We start from the raw sequence: 21,403 nt of genomic DNA, 5'->3' as shown, positions 1-21,403 counted from the left end.
TTTTATGCCTCCGGTCATTTTTCTACGATGTTATGACACGCAGAACTTTAGGTGCGATTTTTCTTATTTTCATGAAAATTGCCAAAACTCACATTTTGAGGGACAACTCAGCTTTCAAGTGACTTTGAGAGGCCTAAATACCCCATAAATTACCCCACTATAGAAAGTTCACCCCTCAACATATGTAAAACAACTTCTATTAAGTCTATTAACCCTTTAAGTGTTTCACATGGGTTAAAACAATATGGACCTGCGATTTAGAAACTATAGAATTTTTTTGGAAAATACATTCATTTAGGCCAAAACTGACATTTTCAGAATAAATTAAATGATGAAACGCACTGCAACGCTTGATGCCCAATTCCTCCTGAGTGTACTGATACCCCATATTTGGTGGTAAACTGCTGTACGGGCGCACGGCCAAGTATAGAATGAATGGAGGCGCCATTCACTGCAGATTTGTATTGTCACATTGTACGACCTATACATTTTTTTTTTTTTGGTAATGCGAACATATGAGGGCTTATTATGTACGGGATGAGATGCAATGTATAGATAATTTATTTTGGGAGTCTAAAGCTTATTCATGAGATTTTATTAACTATTTCAAGGGGGACACAAACAAAATCATCATTTTTTTTTTCCCCCCGCTCACCGTAACGTAAAAATAATATTTTATCTTTATTCTCTGGTTCACTACGATTGCGGTGATACCTCATTTATATAGTTTTTCTTATTTTTGCTCAATTTTCCTGAGCAAAACCAATATTGGAGAAAATCGCATTATTTTTACTATTGACAACTTTTCAGGGACATAACTTCTGTATTTTTCTGTTGTCAGATCTGGTTGAGGGCTTATTTTTTTGCGAAAACAGTTGTTCTTTTCAGTCGTATCATATTAGGGAACGTAACTTTTTTTGATCACTTTTTAGAACATTTTTTGTGATGGTGTTTGATGGAAAATTGTATATTATGGGAAGTTTTTCAAGTTTTTTTTTTACGTAGTTCACCGAGCAGGTTCAATATTGATTTAGATTTATTGTACAGATTAATACGGACGCGGTGATACCAAATATGTACGTGTTTTTGTGTTTTATTTACTTTATTTACATTTTATGTGTTACTGGGGAGATTATGGGACTTTTATTTTATTTATTTATTTAACCCCTAGGCGCACCAGGACGTTATAGTACGTCCCCGGGGCTAGATGCTTAGCGCACGGGGACGTTCTATAACGTCCTGCTTCTGGCACTGGCTCACGAACGGAGCCGGTACCAGAAGCAGCGGCTGTCAGCTGTCTAGTACAGCTGACAGCCTGCGCTAACACCCGCGATCGGAGCCGGCTCCGATCGCGGGTGTTAACCCCTTACACGCCGCGGTCAAACATGACCGCGGCGTGTAAGGGTGTTTGCGCTGTGGATCGGATCCCCCGTGCCGCTTACCGGGGGATCCGATCCACTTCTGGGCAGCTCCGAGGACTGGCATGTGCCCCGGAGCTGCCCGGTCTCCATGGCAGTCAGACCCCTTCCGGGTCTGACTGCAAACTGTCTGAGCATGCGCAAGCTTGCTCAGACAGTTTACACTGCTCTACAATAAAATAGTATTGTAGAGCAGTGTATTGAACTTAAACCAGTGATCAGAGCATCACTGGTTCAAGTTCAAGTATGTATAAGTAAAAATATGCAAAAACACTTAACACTACACATTATAATAAATAAAAAATAAATACATAAAAATATAAGCCCCTAAAATGTCACTTTCCCATAAAAACACTTAATAAAGTATAAAAAACACAAAAACACAAAAAACCCCGCATATTTGGTATTGCCGCGTCCGTAACAATCTGTATAATAAAACAGAATCGTTACACGCCGTAGAAAAAAAAACGCAAAAACGTTCCGAAAAAAGATCATTTTTAATTAATACCCTATAAAAAAATGCTCTAAAAAGTAATTTAAAAAATGTTATGCACTCCAAAATAAGCCCACTAAAAAGAACAACTCTTCTCGCAAAAAATAAGCCCCTAACCAGATTTGTCAGCCGAAAAATACAAAAGTTATGCATATGAAAAGATGATGATGCTAAAATGAACAAGATTTTCTCCAAATTGGTTTTTATTCAGTACAATTGAATAAAATACACAAAACCCCCACATATTTGGTATCCCTGCGTCCGTAACAATCTGCATAATAAAACAGAATCGTTATTAGATCCGCAAAGTTAACCCCGTAAAAAACAAAACAAAAAAAAGCTCCAGAAAAAAGATCATTTTTAATTAATACCCTATAAAAATGCTCTAAAAAGGGATTTAAAAAATGTTATGCACTCTAAAATAAGACCACTAAAAAGAACAATCCTTCTCGCAAAAAATAAGCCCTTAAACAGATTTGTGAGGCGAAAAATAAAAAAAGTTATGCATATGAAAGACGGTGATGCTAAAAGTAACAACATTTTTGCCAAATTACTTTTTATGCACTAAAAATGGGAAAAAAATAAAAACTATATAAATGAGGTCTTTTTGTAATCGTGGCGACCCATAGAATAAAAATAATATACTATTTTTATGGTATGGTAAACAGCCAAAAAAAAAAAACCCCATAAAAATCTTCCTGAAAAGTGATGATTTTCATTTCCTCCACCAACAGAGTTAATAAAATCTCACCAATTAGCCTATAGATTCCCCCAAATTACGTACCAGAAAAGTGCATCTCATGTGGCAAAAGAAATAAGCCCCTATAGGTCCACATTAAAAAAAGAAAAAAATTATAGCCTGTACAATGTGACATAGCAAATCTGATCTGGATGGCGCCTCCTTCCCTTCTATGCCCTGCCGTGCGCCCATACAGCAGGTTACCACCACATATAGAGTATCCGTGTACTCGGGAGAAATTGGGTAACAAACTTTGTGGAGCCTTTATTCATTTAATCCATTGTAAATGTTTAATTTTCCACCCAAAATGGGTGTACTGTGAAAAAATATTACAATTTGCAGACTGCACCTCCATTTTGTTTTAACCCCTATAAAACACGTAAAGCGTTAACAAACTTCTTAAAAGTGGTTTTTCATACGTTGAGGTGTGTAGTTTCCACAATGAGGTATTTTACGAGTCCCACTATTATTTAGGCCTCTCAGTGTCAATTAGAAGTTGAGCAGGTCCATCTAAATACAGGTTTTGGTGATTTTACAAAAAATTTTAAAAATGATACCTAAATTCTGAGCCTCATAACATTCTAGTAAAATATGTGGAATCTTAAAAAACCATGCCAACATAAAGCAGACATTTGGGAAATGTAAGTTATGAATTTATTTGGGAGCTATGACTATCTGCATCAAAAGTAGAGAATTTAGAACGTTGAAAATAAAGAATTTTTCCAAATTTTTGCCAAATTTAGTTTTTTTTTTCATAACTAAACACAAAAGATATCATCCAAATTTTTAAACTAATTTGAAGTACAATGTGTCACGAGAAAACAATCTCAAAATCCCCTGGATATCTCATAGCGTTCCAAAACTATAACCACTTATAGTGACACAGGCCAGATTTGAAGAATGGGGCCGCGTCCTTAAGGCCAAAATAGGCTGTGTCCCCTAGGGGTTAATTATATCATAAAAAGATAAAAAAAAAATTTTTTAACTTTTTTTACGTTTTCTACTTCTTGGCTTGAATAAGCGATCATCCGATCGCTTATTTAAGCCTTTACACTGCAATACACTTGTATTGCAGTGTATAGTGTAAGTAACTGAGCATGCCGCGCATGCTCAGTTACACACAGCCGGGTCCTGCCAGGAGGCGGAACCCGGCACAGAGAGGAGCCGACAGCCCCGGGTCACTCGTCGGAACCCGGGGCTGAGGCAGGAGGGATCGGATCCCCCGGTAAGCACACCGGGGGGGTCCGATCCACGGGAGACACACTTGCACGCCGCGGTCATGTTTTTCCTATCCCGGGTGTTAGTGCCGGGTCTGGGCTGTGAGATCACAGCCCGACACCGACACCGGCACCAGCAAGACCCGGTGTCCCGAAATCTTCTTCTGACACGGCGCCGTAGAAAGGCGTACGCGTCAGAAGAAGTACCCTTAATGACCGCCGTAAAAAGCCGATACAGCGGTCATTAAGGGGCTAAATATTGGCTCTTGGTTAGATGTATATCTCAGGAGCAGTGCAACGTTAACCTCAGAACACAATCTATTAGGCTGACCCCCGGTTTTTATTTTTCCACTTGTTCCTGTCCCTGTTACTCTTTCTTTTTGACTTTTTACTTGTGGCTTAAAAACATAATTTTTTTTTGGCCTATTCACTTACAGCAATACAACATTTTTATAAGGATGAGCTCACGACACACAACCTGCTACACTATACTTAACGAGAAATGTAGTGTCAGCAAGTAAACAAACACATAGGAACAAGTATTCTTTCTGACCCTCATCTATGACCTCTTGTCTAACCAAACAAATTCCCTACACTGTGCTGACCAAGAGCAATGGTACTATAACATTGCATTCTACAGTTGGTTGTCTTTTCCTTGTAGAGGATTCCCGATGGGTCCTTACAACGTATTTCACAGATGTGTCGCCTATCCCTCCCATGCGGAGGGAGGAGTGTACAGGGGTGTTTCACCGGTGATGTCAATGTCCTTATTTGGCTGTACCCCTCTTGCTGAGCGACTTATCTGGAGGATGGAAAGACATAGCTTGCTACGTCTCTCCATTTTGTCTTTAACAACAACTATGCCTCTGTCTGCCAATTTATATCACAGGGTATGCCCATCTCAGCATATACCATAACCTTGGTGTGAACCCAGACTTGCTGGTCACATTTGTTCTAAGTGGTTGCTCATTATAACACATCTTTCTTGAAAAAATTAAAAAAATAAAATGTTATTCACTTCACTGATAATCTGACAATTCTTACCCATGGTTTTTTAATCTCCTGGTCCTCCTTCATACACAGAAAATATCTTTATCCAATTACTTATCTGTTACCTTTGCCAACAGTTAAAAACATTTTATCCTGCCTGACAACCCATTTAAAACAAGAAACAAAGTTGTTGATAATGAATGTTCTGCAGGAAAGTTAATTTGAACAGTGTTTTATTTTATTTCCCTTTTTTTCTCTGCCATGTTCCTCATTTGTAAAGGTGGCAACTCCATAGATCCATGTTGCAGCTTTAAGTGAAAAAGCATGGGGACAGACAGTCATCACATCAATCAAATCATTCATTTCTATTAAATTCATTACTAACATTTAAATAGTAAAAAAGTGAAATAAAAATGTAACTAACTGTAGAGGAAGAATAAATAGACTATTACTCAGAGAGAGTGCATGAGGGAATAATTTCACTTCACAGCCCCTGCTCCTCATGAGTCACTGGTGTTTTACACTCTCTGCATACATCACTATATGAGAATCATCTTCTTTCCTAAATGTATGGTCTGTGCACAAGAAAATATGAAGGCACTTTTTATTTCTCTATCATTCCATGTCTCGCATTCCCTTCTCAGCGGAGCAATCAAAATAGTCTGGTTGCTCCATCTAAAAGGCAGGCATGGAAATAACCTATAAGAAGAAAATGGCTTTGTGAAAAGGAATACAAATAGGTTGCAGAAAACTAGAGAAGCTTCGCAATAGTTCTGCCTTTTAAATGCTGTATACTGTATTTTAGATGAACTTATATATATATATATATATATATATATATATATATATATATATATATATATATACAATCTGGACCTGGTGATACAAGGCTTCATGGGTTGAACAGGCATCATTAAATTGAGAATGTAGGTTATTTCTAACTTTGTCATCCATCAGTGGCTTTTCCTCAGCAGAGGAGGAGGTATTTAATAATTGGACTTTTTCAAGAGCTATGCACATATTTAATTTGGTGTTAAAAACTGATGGACATATATAAAATTTAGAATCAGGCCTGAAAACATTATATAACGTTAAAAACATTATGTTATTAAGTAAAGCTCCTACAAGCCGCTTGCTGTACCTCCCCTCCCCTGGCCTATACTTTAGCCAAAAGGAGGAGGCTATAGTGATCTCTGGTGTATGTAGATACTCGGCCTCCCGTAATTCACAACATGAGTCAGCTGCATAATAACGTTGTGGAGATAACCACAGGCAAAACCTGTGCACTGCATTATAGATTTATTTGAGCCATCAAGCACATGATCAAGTCCCATTTCTAAATTAGTAAAATGTCCAAAATATTGAATTAATAAAAATAAAGGCAAGCTTTTTAACCCAGAGGGGTTAGGCTTCCAACCGCTGTCATTATAAAACATTTTTTTTTGCATTGCAAAGCTTCAAATTATTACCCTGAATGCACAGCAATGATTGCCATTTTACAGGTTAAATACGGAGTTAACTGTTTCAAAAACTTTAAAATAAAGCTGTAAACTTTAGGGGGCCACTTTTGAGCAGCTATGACAGCCCCTCAAATAGATCAATGTCCATCAGTTTTTAACACCAAATTAAATATGTGCATAGCTCCAATTATTAAATACCTCCTCCTCTGCTGAGGAAAAGCCACTGATGGATGACAAAGTTAGAAATAACCTAAATTCTCAATTTAATGATGCCTGTTCAACCCATGAAGCATTGTATCACCAGGTCCAGATTGCATACTCTCCCAATTCTCAGCTGGAATATTAAGCAGAATTCTAGACAGATCCTATTTTATAATATATGAGGATTCTTTAAGTACTGGTTAGGTCCCACAGGACAGGAGCATGGCAAATCTGGGTTTAAAACTTGAACCTAGAAAGTATTACAGAGTTCAACCTCTGCTGTGGGCTATCTGAGGTCATTTGATGATAATAAACTCATAACATAGTATTAGCATGGGTTTATGAGGGATACATCCTTGCAGATCTGATCAGACTTCTACGAGGAGGTGAGTTCTAGGTTGGATGTGGGGGAATATGTTTTGTTTATAGACTTTTGATGCTGTACTGCATTAAAGGTTGGTACATAAAATTAGACTGCTGGAAATAGGGGAACATGTCTGAGTTAATAATTGACGTAGTTATAGAAATTTACTTGGATTTTGCTACTGTTACCAGTGAGATGTTTCAGGAGTCATCTGCCTAATATTTTTTTTTCTATTGACCTTATGTGTATAAGATCATGTATATCCACAGAGTGCCTGCACAATGCTACTGGAAAGTAGACATCTTTCTAAGTTGCTTGGTGTCATCACCTAAATATGTTTCCAATAAAAAAATACCGATAGGTTCTGTTCGCCTGTTTTTCTTCCATTTTTGATGGATACGTAACATTCATTTTGTCACGTTACTGTCAGGTTTCAATATGGTAATGCACCATACTCTGCTATTTTGACCATCAAGTAAAAGTAACTTTCCACCTTTTCCACTCTAATCTTGTTTTCTTCTCTTTCCACAATATAGGCTGGGAGGCATACCAATAGGAGTTGTTGCAGTAGAAACAAGGACTGTGGAATTGAGTATACCTGCTGATCCTGCCAATCTTGACTCAGAAGCAAAGGTTGGTTTTCGAGTCTGTGTTTTATGGGATATTCATACAGGTGCTCATTTGTTTAGAAATCTGCAACTACCGTATTTTTCGGCCTATAAGGCGCACCGGACTATAAGGCGCACCTCTAATAAATGCCTACTAAGACATCTAGGTTCTTATATAAGGCGCACTGGAGTATAAGGCGCAGGATCAAATGCAGTACCTAAAAATGACCAGCAGGTGGCAGACTTGTGCACAGTTCAAGCCAGCTACACTTCCCAGGAAACTTGTCTTCAGTGTGTGACAGAGCTCTGATCTTAGAGGTATGGGCTGCTGGGGGTTAATGCAGGGTGATGCAGCAGTGGTTAAGCGGTCTCCCTCTGCCCCTTCTCCTTCCCTCCTCAGCCAGGGTGTTATTCCTGTGGGGTTCCCTGTGGCTCCTTCTCTTTCCCCTGTTACAGGGCTGTCAGGTATGGGGGATTGTTTACTGATGATGATGATTGCCTCGTGGTCAGCATTATGGCAGCTCTGGTCTCTCCGTGCTAGGGGAGGGCAGGATGGGCACAATGTTCGTTGTGGTGCCAGGGCACTTCAGGAGCTAGGGACCCTGTGTACTGTGTGGGAAGATGCAGGAAATTTCTGGGGATGGAGCTATTGAACACTGGCAAATGTACAGTGCATCTTGTCTGTAGTACATTTCTGTATAAGTTCATATATAAGGCGCACCGGCCTATAAGGCGCACCTTTGATTTCTGAGAAAATTAAAGGATTTTTGGTGCGCCTTATAGGCCGAAAAATACGGTAGATATTTTTTTCTGTTGTATAGGTTTGCAACCGAAATGGAGCATATGCTTGAAATATTGAAAAACACTATTCAATCTTAAAAAATCTGGAGCACAATTTTAGTGGGGCCTTTTTAAGCTTAAAGGGGTCAGAAAATCAGAAAATGTTATATATGTGGCAAAATAATTAACAGCGAATGCTCACCCTATCTTGGGCCATGGTCCCGTCTGTTACTGCTCGCTTCTGTTTTTGAAACAGAGTAAATGGATTTACAATAGATTTTACACTTCCTAATTATATAGTGTTTAGCCCAAGGCAAGCCTAGGCTGCAGTTTCTACGTCACAACTACGTGACATCACAATTCCAGTCTCTCATGCCAATAATCTGCTTATCACTATTCACAGATCACTCGGCAGTTGCAGGAAGCCGGTCGAGTGATCTGTGAGCAAGCATACCCATTGTATCCTATTTGCTGCCTGAGAGGAAATTACACCTGTCATGAACCCTCACACTGGAGTCCAATTTCGTAGGGAGCCTTGCTAATTAGCCCTTAAGATCTGCCTACTCCCCTAGCACACAATTCTGTCAGGGAAACCAAACGTATCAGAATCCCTGACTCTACACTTCACGCATGCACAGCCCAGGAGACACTCAACCACACTATGTATCCCCCTAGCACTTACATGCCTAAGGAACACTACTGCACAGAGCCACTCTTCACCCCAATACAGTCACACTCTTCACACTCTCAACACACATACACCCAGTTAAACTCTTCAAGGTGCCGAACTGTTCACCTGGACACACTGCCTATAGCTACTGCTAGCACACAGACACTCACAAGGTAAGATGGCTTAGCTGTAATTCACTTCTCCAGAGTAATGGGAACGTATAGAGCACAAGGAAAAACTTATTGTATGACAATATAATATGCAAAAAGGCACAATGCTTAGAGGTTACAAAATAACAGACATACATAAAAGCACAAACAGTAAAACAGACCGCTTACAAATTAGATTGGTTCTCCTCAACGGGTCTCTATGCCAATGAAAATCCTGTTACAGTTCTATAAACTTGTTTCATCTCCTTAAAACTGACACTGCTGGTGTGCTGTTTTGAATAATGGCCTAATCGGCCCTCTTTGTCGCGTGAGAGGGCATGGCTACACCAGAATCAAGGTGGAAAGTTGAGAACATATTTCCAAATTATGTCATATTTTCTTTCATGGGTCTCCTCTAAGGATAAGATCTGCCCAGCACATTTCCCAGCATAAATTAACAAATCCAACAATATCAAACACCATTATGAAATGTTGGTCCAATGGTCTAAAGCAATGTTCTTGGCTCCCTAACTGCAAAATCCTTGGTGCTCAAAACCCCCCGAATATCAGAGATCACAGATTCATTGACCAGAAATTGAAATATTTGATTTTGATGACCAGGGTTTTTTTAAGTATCATTTTTAAGCAGCCATTTAAAAAAAATTGGCAAAATAATATGGGACTTGGTGTCACAAAGTCTGTATCCATTAACATTTCTATGCATAGGACAGAGGAAAGTCTGTATCAATTAACATTTTCCCTATTCATGGGACAGGTGACACACAGAGGTGGGTGGTGACAGTTTACAGACCAGGTGCTAATTACGTTATTTTATAAGGCAAAGGTGAATTCCCCTCAACATATAACTGGCAAAGGGGGTTCATCATAACCCCTCCTCCCGTCACGCACCACTTGCTACCTAGATCCCCTGATATTTTATGCTCACTGAATTAACAGAAAAATATTTCCAAAAATCTACAAGCAGATTACAAAATGCTGACATTCTTACACAGCACCATTGGCTCAGAATCTAATGTATAAATGACACAACAAATGCAGATGCTGTCTCACACACTAGTATCGGTAGTGACTAGATGCCACTAATGCCTAATAGGTGCAATCTACTCCATTAGAGACTTCATTATTTCTTCTAATTATATTCACATACCATATACAGTACCACTCTCAACCAATCTAGTTATACAGCCCCCACTAGCTTATTTAAAAGTTTGCCATCATGCCCCCTATTTACAGACCCCAAGTAATTTTATGTAACCAGTATAAAAAATTAAATAACAAAATTGTATTCTCACCTTCCAGTGCTCACACGACACCTCTTCTCCCACGATGTCCTCTTGCCTCTGTAAAAGGACGAAGGCATTGTGATGTCACCACATGCTGCCAGGGTCCCACAGAGAATTCAGCGGAACCGTGCGTCGCTTATTATTCGCATGTGTGACCTTTGAGCCCCTATAATTCAGCCCTGGATTATACATTGTATGATTTTGGATTATAGATTATATGACCAGAGAAATGAGCAGTTTGTGATTTTCCTGGTCCTGAACAACCCCTTTAACATATGCCCTATTGAGCTGGCCTAAAACATTACTTATTTCCTCTGCTCCACTGTTCTCTTCTCCCTTTTTGTCTCTGCCCAGCATGCAACGTGCAATGTGTAACAAAACCGGAAAGCTGTGTCTAGGTAGCAGATACACAAGTAATTATATCACAACTCTATATGTGTCAGAGAAGGCAAAGACCTTAATGGGAACTTATCACTGTCTGCTCACAACCATCCACTATTTGCCTGCCGACCAAACATTTTCTCCCTACTCTAACACTGTTACAACATGGACTGCCTGCATCATATTTCACTAAGATACAAGGATTCCTTTCCCCTGCAATATACTTGTTCCATAGAATTCGACCAGCACACAGCTAGGTTTCCACAGACCCATCACGGCTGAATGCTGATTACCATAATTAACTTGTCAACAAAAAGCCCTTGCAGAACTAATAAAAAGGTACAGCAATGATCCTGGCAAAGTTCTGTATTAATATGCCATCACCTAATGAGCCCTGCATCGTTTTGTCTTTACTCTCAATGGGCTAAATCACATTTATGTTATGTTATCGGTTTTTCGCATCAGTTATTGTTAGCCAAACCTTGTCTGGAAACTCCCTAGATATAAAGTATAATGGAAATATTTGTACTTGTTCTTGGTGTACTGCTACGCTTGGTTTTGGCTCACAATAACTGTTGCAGAACACTCATTAAATAACTTAAATGTGAATTGGCCCTTATTACAAGTAAACTCCAGCTTGTCTTGGGTGTTTGACAGCTATATAATGGAACTTGTAACCTCTTTATACATTTTACATAGATAATACAGCAAGCAGGACAGGTGTGGTTTCCCGATTCTGCCTTTAAGACTGCTCAAGCAATCAAGGATTTCAACCGTGAAGGACTCCCACTTATTGTTTTTGCTAACTGGAGAGGTTTCTCCGGTGGCATGAAAGGTAATATTATTTAAGTTCTTGAATGCTATACAACAGTAGAAAAAATTGCATTATAAGTTTTATTTTAAATCAACTTAATGCATATCTAACATTTCAAAAAACATTGTAGGATTCCTTAGTGCAACTTGGTTGCCGAAGCAACCATACAATGAGCTTCACAGGGTCATTCAGATAGACGGGGACTTCTCAAAAAACAGAAATTACATTCAAGGCACCTAGATATAACGTGGAGGCTGCTGCCATTAGGGAAAAGTGGAAATCTGAAATAATTGCCTTTTTGGGACAGTTTAGGCTACTAATAGGCAGTTATACTGCAGGGATATTTTTACTGCTTACAGTGGATTATAAAGCAATACTTGTAAAGATCAGACAGCAATATTAGCATTTACTGCACCATCCAGCAAAATGTATAGTTTTCAACTACAGAGAGATTGTAAAGGTGCTGCTGAAAGTGTGGAGTAATATCTAGATTGTAAAAGTTCTGAAGTCAGTGAATAACACACATTAATACTTAGGAAAGGTGTTGTAATCAGTAAATAGTATTTAGAAATACCTAGATCATAAAGGTGCTGTTTTCAGTGAATAGCATGCAGTAATACCTAAATTGCAAAGGTGCTGTTGTCAGTGAATATTGTGTAGTGATACCTACATCGCAAAGATGCTGTTGTCAGTAAATAGTGTGCAGTAATGGCTAGATCATAAAGGTGTTGTCATTGTATCGTTTGGTATAGCAGGTCTTTTAAAATGAGGAATGCAAGACCAACGGTACAGGGACAGGATTGTGGTGCTGCTGATGCTGCAGGGAGAAGACGTGTTCTCTCTCTGCCATCCCTGCTGTATGATGACACTCCTATATGGGATTCCATGGCCCATCCACCTGCCTCTGCCCTAGTAGCAAAAATAGAGTTCCATGATTCCAAAGAACTTTTATTGGATGATGAGGGTGTGGACAGTGGACAGCTACGGATTCTAAGGGGGAGCGAATCTTCTGGGCCACGTCACTATGTTTAGTCCATGTGCCCAATCCGCCCCCCCAGCACTGGAGCTGCTGCGTGATGTTCTTTGTACATCGTGCACGTTGCACAGCTGAAGATCGGGAGCCAGCACTTATGATGTGTGCGAGCTCCCGATTGGTCCAGCCACAGCAGCATAATGTGCATCATGTAAGTAACATGTCACGCTGCACTTTCTATTTTATGCCCCAGACAAGAGTAAATATATATATATATATATATATATATATATATATATATACACACACACACACACACACTATGCTGTCAAGGGGAGACGGTATGTGACAAAATAAAATGCATATCTCCCCCCTGCAGCATAGTGTGTGGGTGTATATATATATATATATATATATATTATAATATAATATATATTTTTATCCAGACACTATGGTGCCATATACTGTCTCCGTACCGCCATATACCATCTTCCCGGCAGCATAGTGTTTATATGTATAAACACTATATATGTAAACACTATGGTGTAGAGGGGAGTAAATATGTCTTAAAACTATTTTGTTGAGCAAGGATTGCGTTAGAGGGTGGTTGCTGTTTCTAGGATTTGATAGACACCTTCTTCCCCTTGAAGCACGGGGTACATATAGAGGTATTAGAGGCAACCCTTATAAGACATATTTACTCTACACCATAGTGTTTACATATATATATATATATATATAATTTATCCAGACACTATGGTGCCATATACCGTCTCCGTACCGCCATACACCATCTTCCCGGCAGCATAGTGTCCACGACGGTGGATGTAATGGTAGCAGAAGAGAAAGAAGAAGAGGAACAGGTGCCAAGTCAGTCCACACAAGGCTTGCAGGGTGGGTTCCTGGACCAGAGGTTTTCTACTTCACTGTCCAGCCAGGGAGCAATAGGAGTTGGGTGACACCTAGAGCAGCTCACAGGCATCCCCAGAGCATTCCTAGGGTGATGCCTGGCTCTCATGAGCCACTATATGTTCTATTTCTTGCACTGACACCCTAGTTTCCCTGATAATCAACCATACAGATTAGTGAATGGCTACCCTGCTGGATTCAGGCTAAAGGATAGCATAGCTTCCTACTTTCTAATACTAGAGCATGAGACTAAAATGATGGAGTACAAATTAATTTTGTTCCCCTCTGACAATGAGAGCTCAGTGGCAGTACGAGGAGGCAGAGGAAGCTGCCAATGCATCAGGAACACTACAGGAGGGAGAATGAGCATGGCCACAATGTGGAATGCCATGTTCACTTCTCCTCAACCTCTACCACCATCAGATGGGGCATATAGTACCAGTAGGGAGAATCTGACTCACATGGTGAAGGATTACCACACATCTCCTGGTAATGATGATTGGATCCTTCTCTGGGTGAGAAAATTGGACACATGAGCATAGTTTGCCATATGACTTGTAGGTGTTGTCCTGCCCTGCTGTAACAGCCCGTGTACTTATCACGTAGGGCCAAAGTCCGGGTCCTGCACTAGCATGCACCCTCCAGTAAATATGTACATGTCCTCAGTATAAATGTAGCACATACCTCCAGCATGTATGCAGCCAAGGACATGCCCCCAGCATATAGGTAGCCCAGCACATGCCGCCAGCATATAGGTAGCCCAGCACATGCCGCCAGCATATAGGTAGCCCAGCACATGCCGCCAGCATATAGGTAGCCCAGCACATGCCGCCAGCATATAGGTAGCCCAGCACATGCCACCAGCATATAGGTAGCCCAGCACATGCCGCCAGCATATAGGTAGCCCAGCACATGTCTGTATTATATAGGTAGTCCAGCACATGTCTGCAATTATATAGGTAGTCCAGCATATATGTCAGCCAGCCAGTATATATATATATATATATATATATATATATATATATATATATACACAGTATAAGCCACCACATACTCCCTGTATATCGAAAGCTCCGAACATGCCCCCAGCATATAGGTAGAACAAAAAATACAATAAAAATGTATACTCGCCTACCAGTTCTCCCAGGCGCCTTCTCCTCACTCCTACGCTTCTTCTCCTTCCTCGATACCTTCAGCATAATGACACTGCTGCTGGCCTCCAAGCTATGACACAGGTAGCGCTGATAACGTCATTGCTTAGTCGACATCGCTGCCTTGGTCACACAATATTAAGCGCCTCTTTATGCACCTTAAAGACATACAAATAGTTGATTACTATTTAGGTTTGGGACAGTGCCCCCGACAACTCATGGCATGCTTACCTGTCCCAACGCCTGATACACATTGAAACTAATCCTGTATCAGGTGTTGGGACAGGGGCCTGGGGGGCATGCCAGGCGGGCGGAGGTTGTAGGAGCTGAGTGTGCCCGCCTGTATCAACAAATGGGCACGCTCAGCTGTGGTACTGGACTGTGGCACAGAACACCGGGTGTGCCAGGGAAAGTAAGTAAAGTTTTTTTTCTTTTAACAACTCCCCCCAAGCCACCTCTGACAATTAAAGGTGGCTCCCCCCAAGCCACCTTTAATTAATCTACCATATAAATACATTTCTACAATTGCATGTTATTAAAAAAATTACCTGTGTGAATATAATTTCCCATAAATGTACCATTGTTGTGCCTTAGAAATGAAATAGCTGTCCTTTGGGTAATCCCTCTAGCAGCGGTGGTCGTATCGAAGGACAACAATCTTGTTTCTAAGGGACAGCATGGCTACATTTATGGGATTATTTTCACACAGGTAAATATTTTTAATAACATCCAACTGAAGAAAGGTATGTATATGGCAGATGAATTTGGTTAACCCACCTGTTACTGCCGCGGTCATTGCTGGCACCAATCGTGGCAGTTCACCTGTTAAGTGCCATGAACTAACCCAACAGCGGCACCTAACTTACCACTTCATGGGTGCCACCATCTTGTATGGCCGATTGCCGGCCCCAGTGATGTCATCAGTGGGCAATGATCGGTTGCCATGGCAGCCTACAGTCCCAATGAGACTTGTAGGCTTGCCAGGTGTAAGACATCACCAGTAATATTGCTATAACTGCAATACAGTAGTACTGCAGAATATAGTATTAGCAATCAGACCATGCAGGGTTAAAGTACCCTGGAGGGTCTGAAATAATGGTAAAACAAATTATTTAAAAATAAAGTTAAAAAAAAAAGGTTAAATCACGCCCCTTTCCTTAGATCACATATAAAAGTCAATAACCAGTAAAAATCATGATGGGTATCGCCGCTTCCCAAAAAGCCTGTCCTATCAAAATATAAAACCAATTATTCCCGGCTTTAAAGGAAAATGGCGCCCAAATGTCTGAAACGCCGCTTTTTCCCCTCACACAGGTCTCTACACCAAAGTGTGAAAAAGTTAATGGCCTCAGAATTTGGCAAAATGGAAAATATTTTTTATGTACAAAAGACTTATTTTTAAAAAATCTATTAAAACCGAACAAAAGCTGTATAAATTTCATATCCCTGTGATCGTAGCAACCCAAAGAATACAGGGAAAGTGTCATTTCCAGTGCAGAATTAAACCCATATAAACCCATAACAGAGTCCACAAGAAAATGCCACAAATATGTTTTTTTTGTCAATTTCACAGAATTTTTTTTTCAGCTTTTGAGTACATTGCATGCAATATTAAATAACACCACTACAAACTACAATTTGCCCCGCAGATGACAAGCCCAAACCAAAACCAAAAAGGGCTGCATCCTGTAAGGGTTAATACATGCATGCTCATTGTTTACAAGACAAATAAAAATTGGGCCCTTCATGTCAATATAGTGATTTTCTACACTTCCTGATGTATGGACCATTCTGAACATTTAAGATATCTGCAGCATTCTAATCCATTGTTGTGATATTACTGACAAGCCTTTTTTCTTGTAGTGTGCAGAACAAGGAATCCTGGGAAACATTTTTGTTTCCATGATTTAAAGGAGAAAAGAAATTGTTATAAATTTCCCATTAGTTTTCGGGGCATGGCTTTGTTGCCATTATCCTGTGTACAGAAGCATGTTTAAGTGTAGCTTGTCAGTTTAGGGAGCCCTTTCGGTGTTCCTGAGCATTTCTGGTTTCGGTGCTGGAAAAGTGTTATGCAGGAAGGCGAAATAAACAATTACACCACCTCTCAGAACACACAAACACACCATGAGGAGCCAATTGCACTGTGGGTAAAATTACTCCAAAATTGTGTGTAATGAGTGGGAAAAGATTAAAGAAAGCTCTGGCTATGCTGAAAATTGACATTAGAAAAGAAAAAAAATCTCTTTACTACTCGGCCTGGGAGGTCTAATTCAGGCAAGGAACAAAAAACATATCAAGATTGTACTCACAGTTTCTCCAGTGAGTGGTCTGTGGCCAGAAGGCTATTCCATATAATGTAAAATTAAATTATAAAAATCAAGTGAATATTTTTATAAAATAACCATGTGGAAGCAGTTTATTTAGATGAAGTGGCAATGACCCACAACAGTAAGACATCAAGCGTGAAATTTACTAGAAATTAGCAGTAGGGCCCCAGACTCTGCATGATTTGTCTGAAAGGATGTAAATTTATGTGAAATTAACCCCATTGCTACTGTTCAAAGAAAGATGTTTAATAGTACTGCAAATCTCCTAATACAGAATTTATTGAAAATGTCATTAAAACAAATCTAAGAAAGTAACTGGCAGGCAACATTAAAATAAACATAGGATATGTATTACTATAGTGTTATAGAACTTGTATAGCTTATTTTAAATGTTATATTGCAATAATATTGCATGTTGCAATTTACCTTCCAAAATCCTGAACCTTCTCTTTACTGCAATGTTACTGAAGCAATCATTGTGCTGTCTGATCCATACTTATACATATATTCCTGCACAGATACCCTAGCAGTCTTACAGTAGGTCTTAAGCTCCCCTTGTATACAAATGCTGTTCACTACGGGATGAGCAGAAAATTCAGCCGCTTTTGCAAGATTAGTTGCCTTTTTTTCCGAACACTGTATGTCTTTTCAAAAATCTTTTGGCCTATTAGTAACTTCTGAAAATTTGTTTCAGAAAAGTTGAAGGATTTTGACCAGATAAAAAAAGCAAAAAAAAACAGCAACTGACAGCATCTATTTCATGCTGAAGGCTACTAGAACTGTGGGTATTACTGCAGTGGCATAGTGGTGTCTCGCTAGATGCAATAAATGTTATAACTTTTGAAAACTATTTAGGGCCATTAATCAATGCTTCTGCATAGTAATTAACATTTAGTTTATACATGTATTACATTTGCTATAACAATTTCTACTAAATTTACCAATGCTGTAGGGGTTTTACCAGTAGCAATCCTGCCTGCAGCTATATAATGTTTCTTCCTCTTAACCCAGTGAGTTCACAAGTGAGTTCCGTCGAGAAACTCGCTTTGTGTACACAGACCGAGTTTCTTGTGAGCTTGTGGGAAACAGATTCTGCCAACTTTTGTTGGGATTAACAACTAGACACCATAGTTGCACTTCATTGATCAATTTATATATTAAGTAATATGTTGCCACTTTTTTTTCTTTAAAGGGGTATTCCCACAAAATAAAATTCTCAATCCCCAAGTGATGTTAACAGAATAAAGATAATTTTAACCCCTCAATTTACAATTTTACTACAGTTTTATTGCTGTTTTATCACTCCCTAGGCTGCGCAGTGCAAAATCCCAGGATGTGTACGAGGACTCTCTAAGCAGATACATTATGATCCATCTAATTCTGTGGGGTGACAATGTGTTTACATTATCAGGGTATAGGTGTATATACACTGTCATCTGACTTCTGACATTGTACTAATACACTGACCCAAAGAAAGAGAATACAAAGAGAGATGAGACAGATTAGAGATGCATGAGATTTCTATTACACAGAGGCTGACAGACGGTGGCTGACAGACTTTTACACTGCCCGCTCTGGGACATCTCAAAGATATATTCCTGCCTTGCCCCTTCCCCGATCACTTATCTCCTTGTAGTTTGCAGCTCCTCTCTGCTCAGGATGTGCTGGCAGGAAGTGAATCAGTGAATGTATGTGAGCTCCGTGCAAGGGTGGTGGCTATAGTCACACAGGAATCCAAGATGGCCACCACCCGACCCTAAGTGAGAAGTTACTGGGTCGTGTCTAGGGGAAGCTGAAATTGTGTACAGCAGGACTGATAGAGACAGGTTGGTCTTATACCTGTGAAATGCTGTATTTTTGTTAATAACCGTGAATTATAGAATGTTATTTTGCTATCCTGAGTACATATAAGAAACTTGTTTTCGTGGAAATACCCCTTTAAGGCCATCTGCACACATAGAAGAATGGCTGCAGAAATTTTGCCAATGGTAATTCTGGAGCCATTAAGCAAGCATCAGAAACCAAATGGAGTAAATGTTTTGTGTTTCATGTTCAAATTTGGAGATACAATTTGGAGATACAGTTGAAATCTCTTATTTTCCCTATAATCTTTTTTATGACCTTTCTAAAATGGAATTCATTTTTAAGGGTCCTTTACTTTCAGAAAACCCTGGGCTTTAGGGTAAGAAATAAAATAGTGTACTGTTATTGCTGTACCGCTGTCTAAAATCTTCAGGGATTCCGTAATGTCTGGTGTGGTGCCAAGTGACTGGCGCAAGGCAAATGTGGTGCCAATATATAAAAAGGGCTCTAGAACTTCGCCAGGCAATTACAGGCCTGTAAGCTTAACTTACATTGTGGGGAAATTATTGGAAGGGTTAGTAAAAGACTATATACTGGAGTATGTGACATCAAATTGAATAATAAGTGACAGCCAGCATGGGTTTACTAAGAATAGAAGTTGTCAAACTAACCTTATCTGCTTTTATGAAGAGGTGAGCAGGTGCCTGGATGGAGGAGCAGCTGTGGATATTGTGTTCTTGGACTTTGCAAAGGCATTTGACACTTTCCCTCATAGACGCCTGTTGGGTAAAATTAGGGCTATTGGTTTGGCAGAAATCATTTGCAATTGGATTGAAAACTGGCTGAAGGATCGTATCCAGAGAGTTGTGGTCAATGATTCCTACTCAGAATGGTCACCAGTTATGAGTGGTGTACCTTAGGGTTCAGTGCTTGGCCCACTACTATTAAATATATTTATTAATGATATAGAGGTAGGAATTAATAGCACTGTGTCTATTTTTGCAGATGACACCAAACTGTGTAGTGTAATACAGTCTATGGAGGATGTTCATAGGCTGCAGGGTGACTTGGACAAACGGAATGTTTGGTCATCCACTTGGCAAATGAGGTTTAATGTGGATAAATGTAAGGTTATGCACCTGGGGGCCAATAATCCAAAGGCAAAATATGTCCATGGGGGAGTAAATCTGGGAGAGTCCCTTGTTGAGAACGACCTGGGGGTACTTGTAGATCATAAATTGAATAACAGCATGCAATGTCAATCAGCTGCCTCTAAAGCCAGTAGGATCTTGTCATGTATCAAAAGTGGTATGGACTCTCGTGATAGGGATGTAATATTACCACTATACAAGGCACTGGTTCGGCCTCACCTGGAATATGCCGTCCAGTTCTCTGCACCGGTCCATAAAAAGGATGCCCTGGAGTTGGAGAGGGTTCAACGTAGAGCCACAAAAATGTTAAGGGGTATGGAGGGTCTTAGTTATGAGGATAGATTAAAACAACTAGATTTATTTAGTCTGGAAAAGAGACGACTACGAGGGGACATGATTAATTTATATTAATATATGAATGGTCCATACAAAAAATATGGTGGTAACTTGTTTCAGATTAAATCAAATCAAAAGACGAGGGGGCACTGTCTCCGTTTGGAGAAATCAAGGTTTAATCACCAGAGGCGACAGGGCTTTTTTACTATGAGAACTGTCAATCTGTGGAATGGCCTGCCTCAGGCGCGCTAGTCACAGCAGAGACAGCGGAGAGCTTCAAGAAGGGTCTAGATGCCTTTTTACACCTAAATAACATTGATTGTTATGTTATATTGAATTGTTTCCCCTAAATCCCTTCCTCATCCAATCCCTTCCCTTCCTTGGTTGAACTTGATGGACAAGTGTCTTTTTTCAACCGTATAAACTATGAAACTTACTTCATCCTGGCTCATGGTCAGTTTGCCGACACTATTGGCTGGAATGACCCCCAGTTTAGCAAGTTTTTACGATTTCATTATTCCTAGATAGTGCTTTCACACAATATTTAACTTAATACTTGCTTTGTGCTTCTCTGGCAATAGAAGAAAAATTCTGTCCAGATCTATAGTTAAATACTCTTTACACAACTGGAATAATAATGGTGGTTTTTTTAACTACAGACATGTATGATCAAGTACTAAAGTTTGGAGCTTATATTGTGGATGGCTTGCGTGAATACCAGCAGCCTGTGTTGGTGTACATACCACCTCAAGCTGAACTGAGAGGAGGTTCATGGGTGGTAATTGATCCTACAATTAATCCAAGACACATGGAGATGTATGCTGATAAAGAGAGCAGGTAAGACCTTCATTTTATCCTGTCTTCAACAATATTTTGTGAATTTAGTTTCGTAGCTTCACTGCTTCCCATTGCCAACTGATGTTGCTATCCATAAATAGTTATCAACTAACTTGCCATGGCTATAAAGCAGTTATGAATTAAGACTGCATCCTACTATTTAAATTTTAGTCCTGCATGAGCAACATTCTCTTCTGGCAATTAGGAGCTATATTCTGTACAATCAAGTATAACAACGTATACATTGTAAGCTGTACTTTTACAGGATTTCACATTTATTTGTCCTCTGAAGTAAACAGTTGCAGTTGTGTTTTGTCAAATAAATGCA

At 39.6% G+C, this 21,403-nt stretch overlaps 1 protein-coding gene across 3 annotated transcripts in view; it reads left to right on the top strand.

Annotated features, from left to right (window-relative positions):
* Positions 1-21,403, top strand: part of ACACA (acetyl-CoA carboxylase alpha) — a 377,264-nt gene that overhangs the window by 294,787 nt on the left and 61,074 nt on the right. For all 3 annotated transcript variants that reach the window (XM_072137153.1, XM_072137152.1, XM_072137154.1), the window contains exons 48-50: positions 7,419-7,515; positions 11,474-11,609; positions 20,898-21,075. In XM_072137153.1, coding sequence (XP_071993254.1) covers positions 7,419-7,515; positions 11,474-11,609; positions 20,898-21,075 — 411 coding nt within the window. The remainder of the gene's footprint in view (positions 1-7,418; positions 7,516-11,473; positions 11,610-20,897; positions 21,076-21,403) is intronic.

The sequence above is a fragment of the Engystomops pustulosus genome, chromosome 2, assembly GCF_040894005.1.
Source record: "Engystomops pustulosus chromosome 2, aEngPut4.maternal, whole genome shotgun sequence".
In the NCBI taxonomy this organism is placed as follows: Eukaryota; Metazoa; Chordata; class Amphibia; order Anura; family Leptodactylidae; genus Engystomops; species Engystomops pustulosus.
This window is presented reverse-complemented; position numbering and strand designations above follow the sequence as displayed.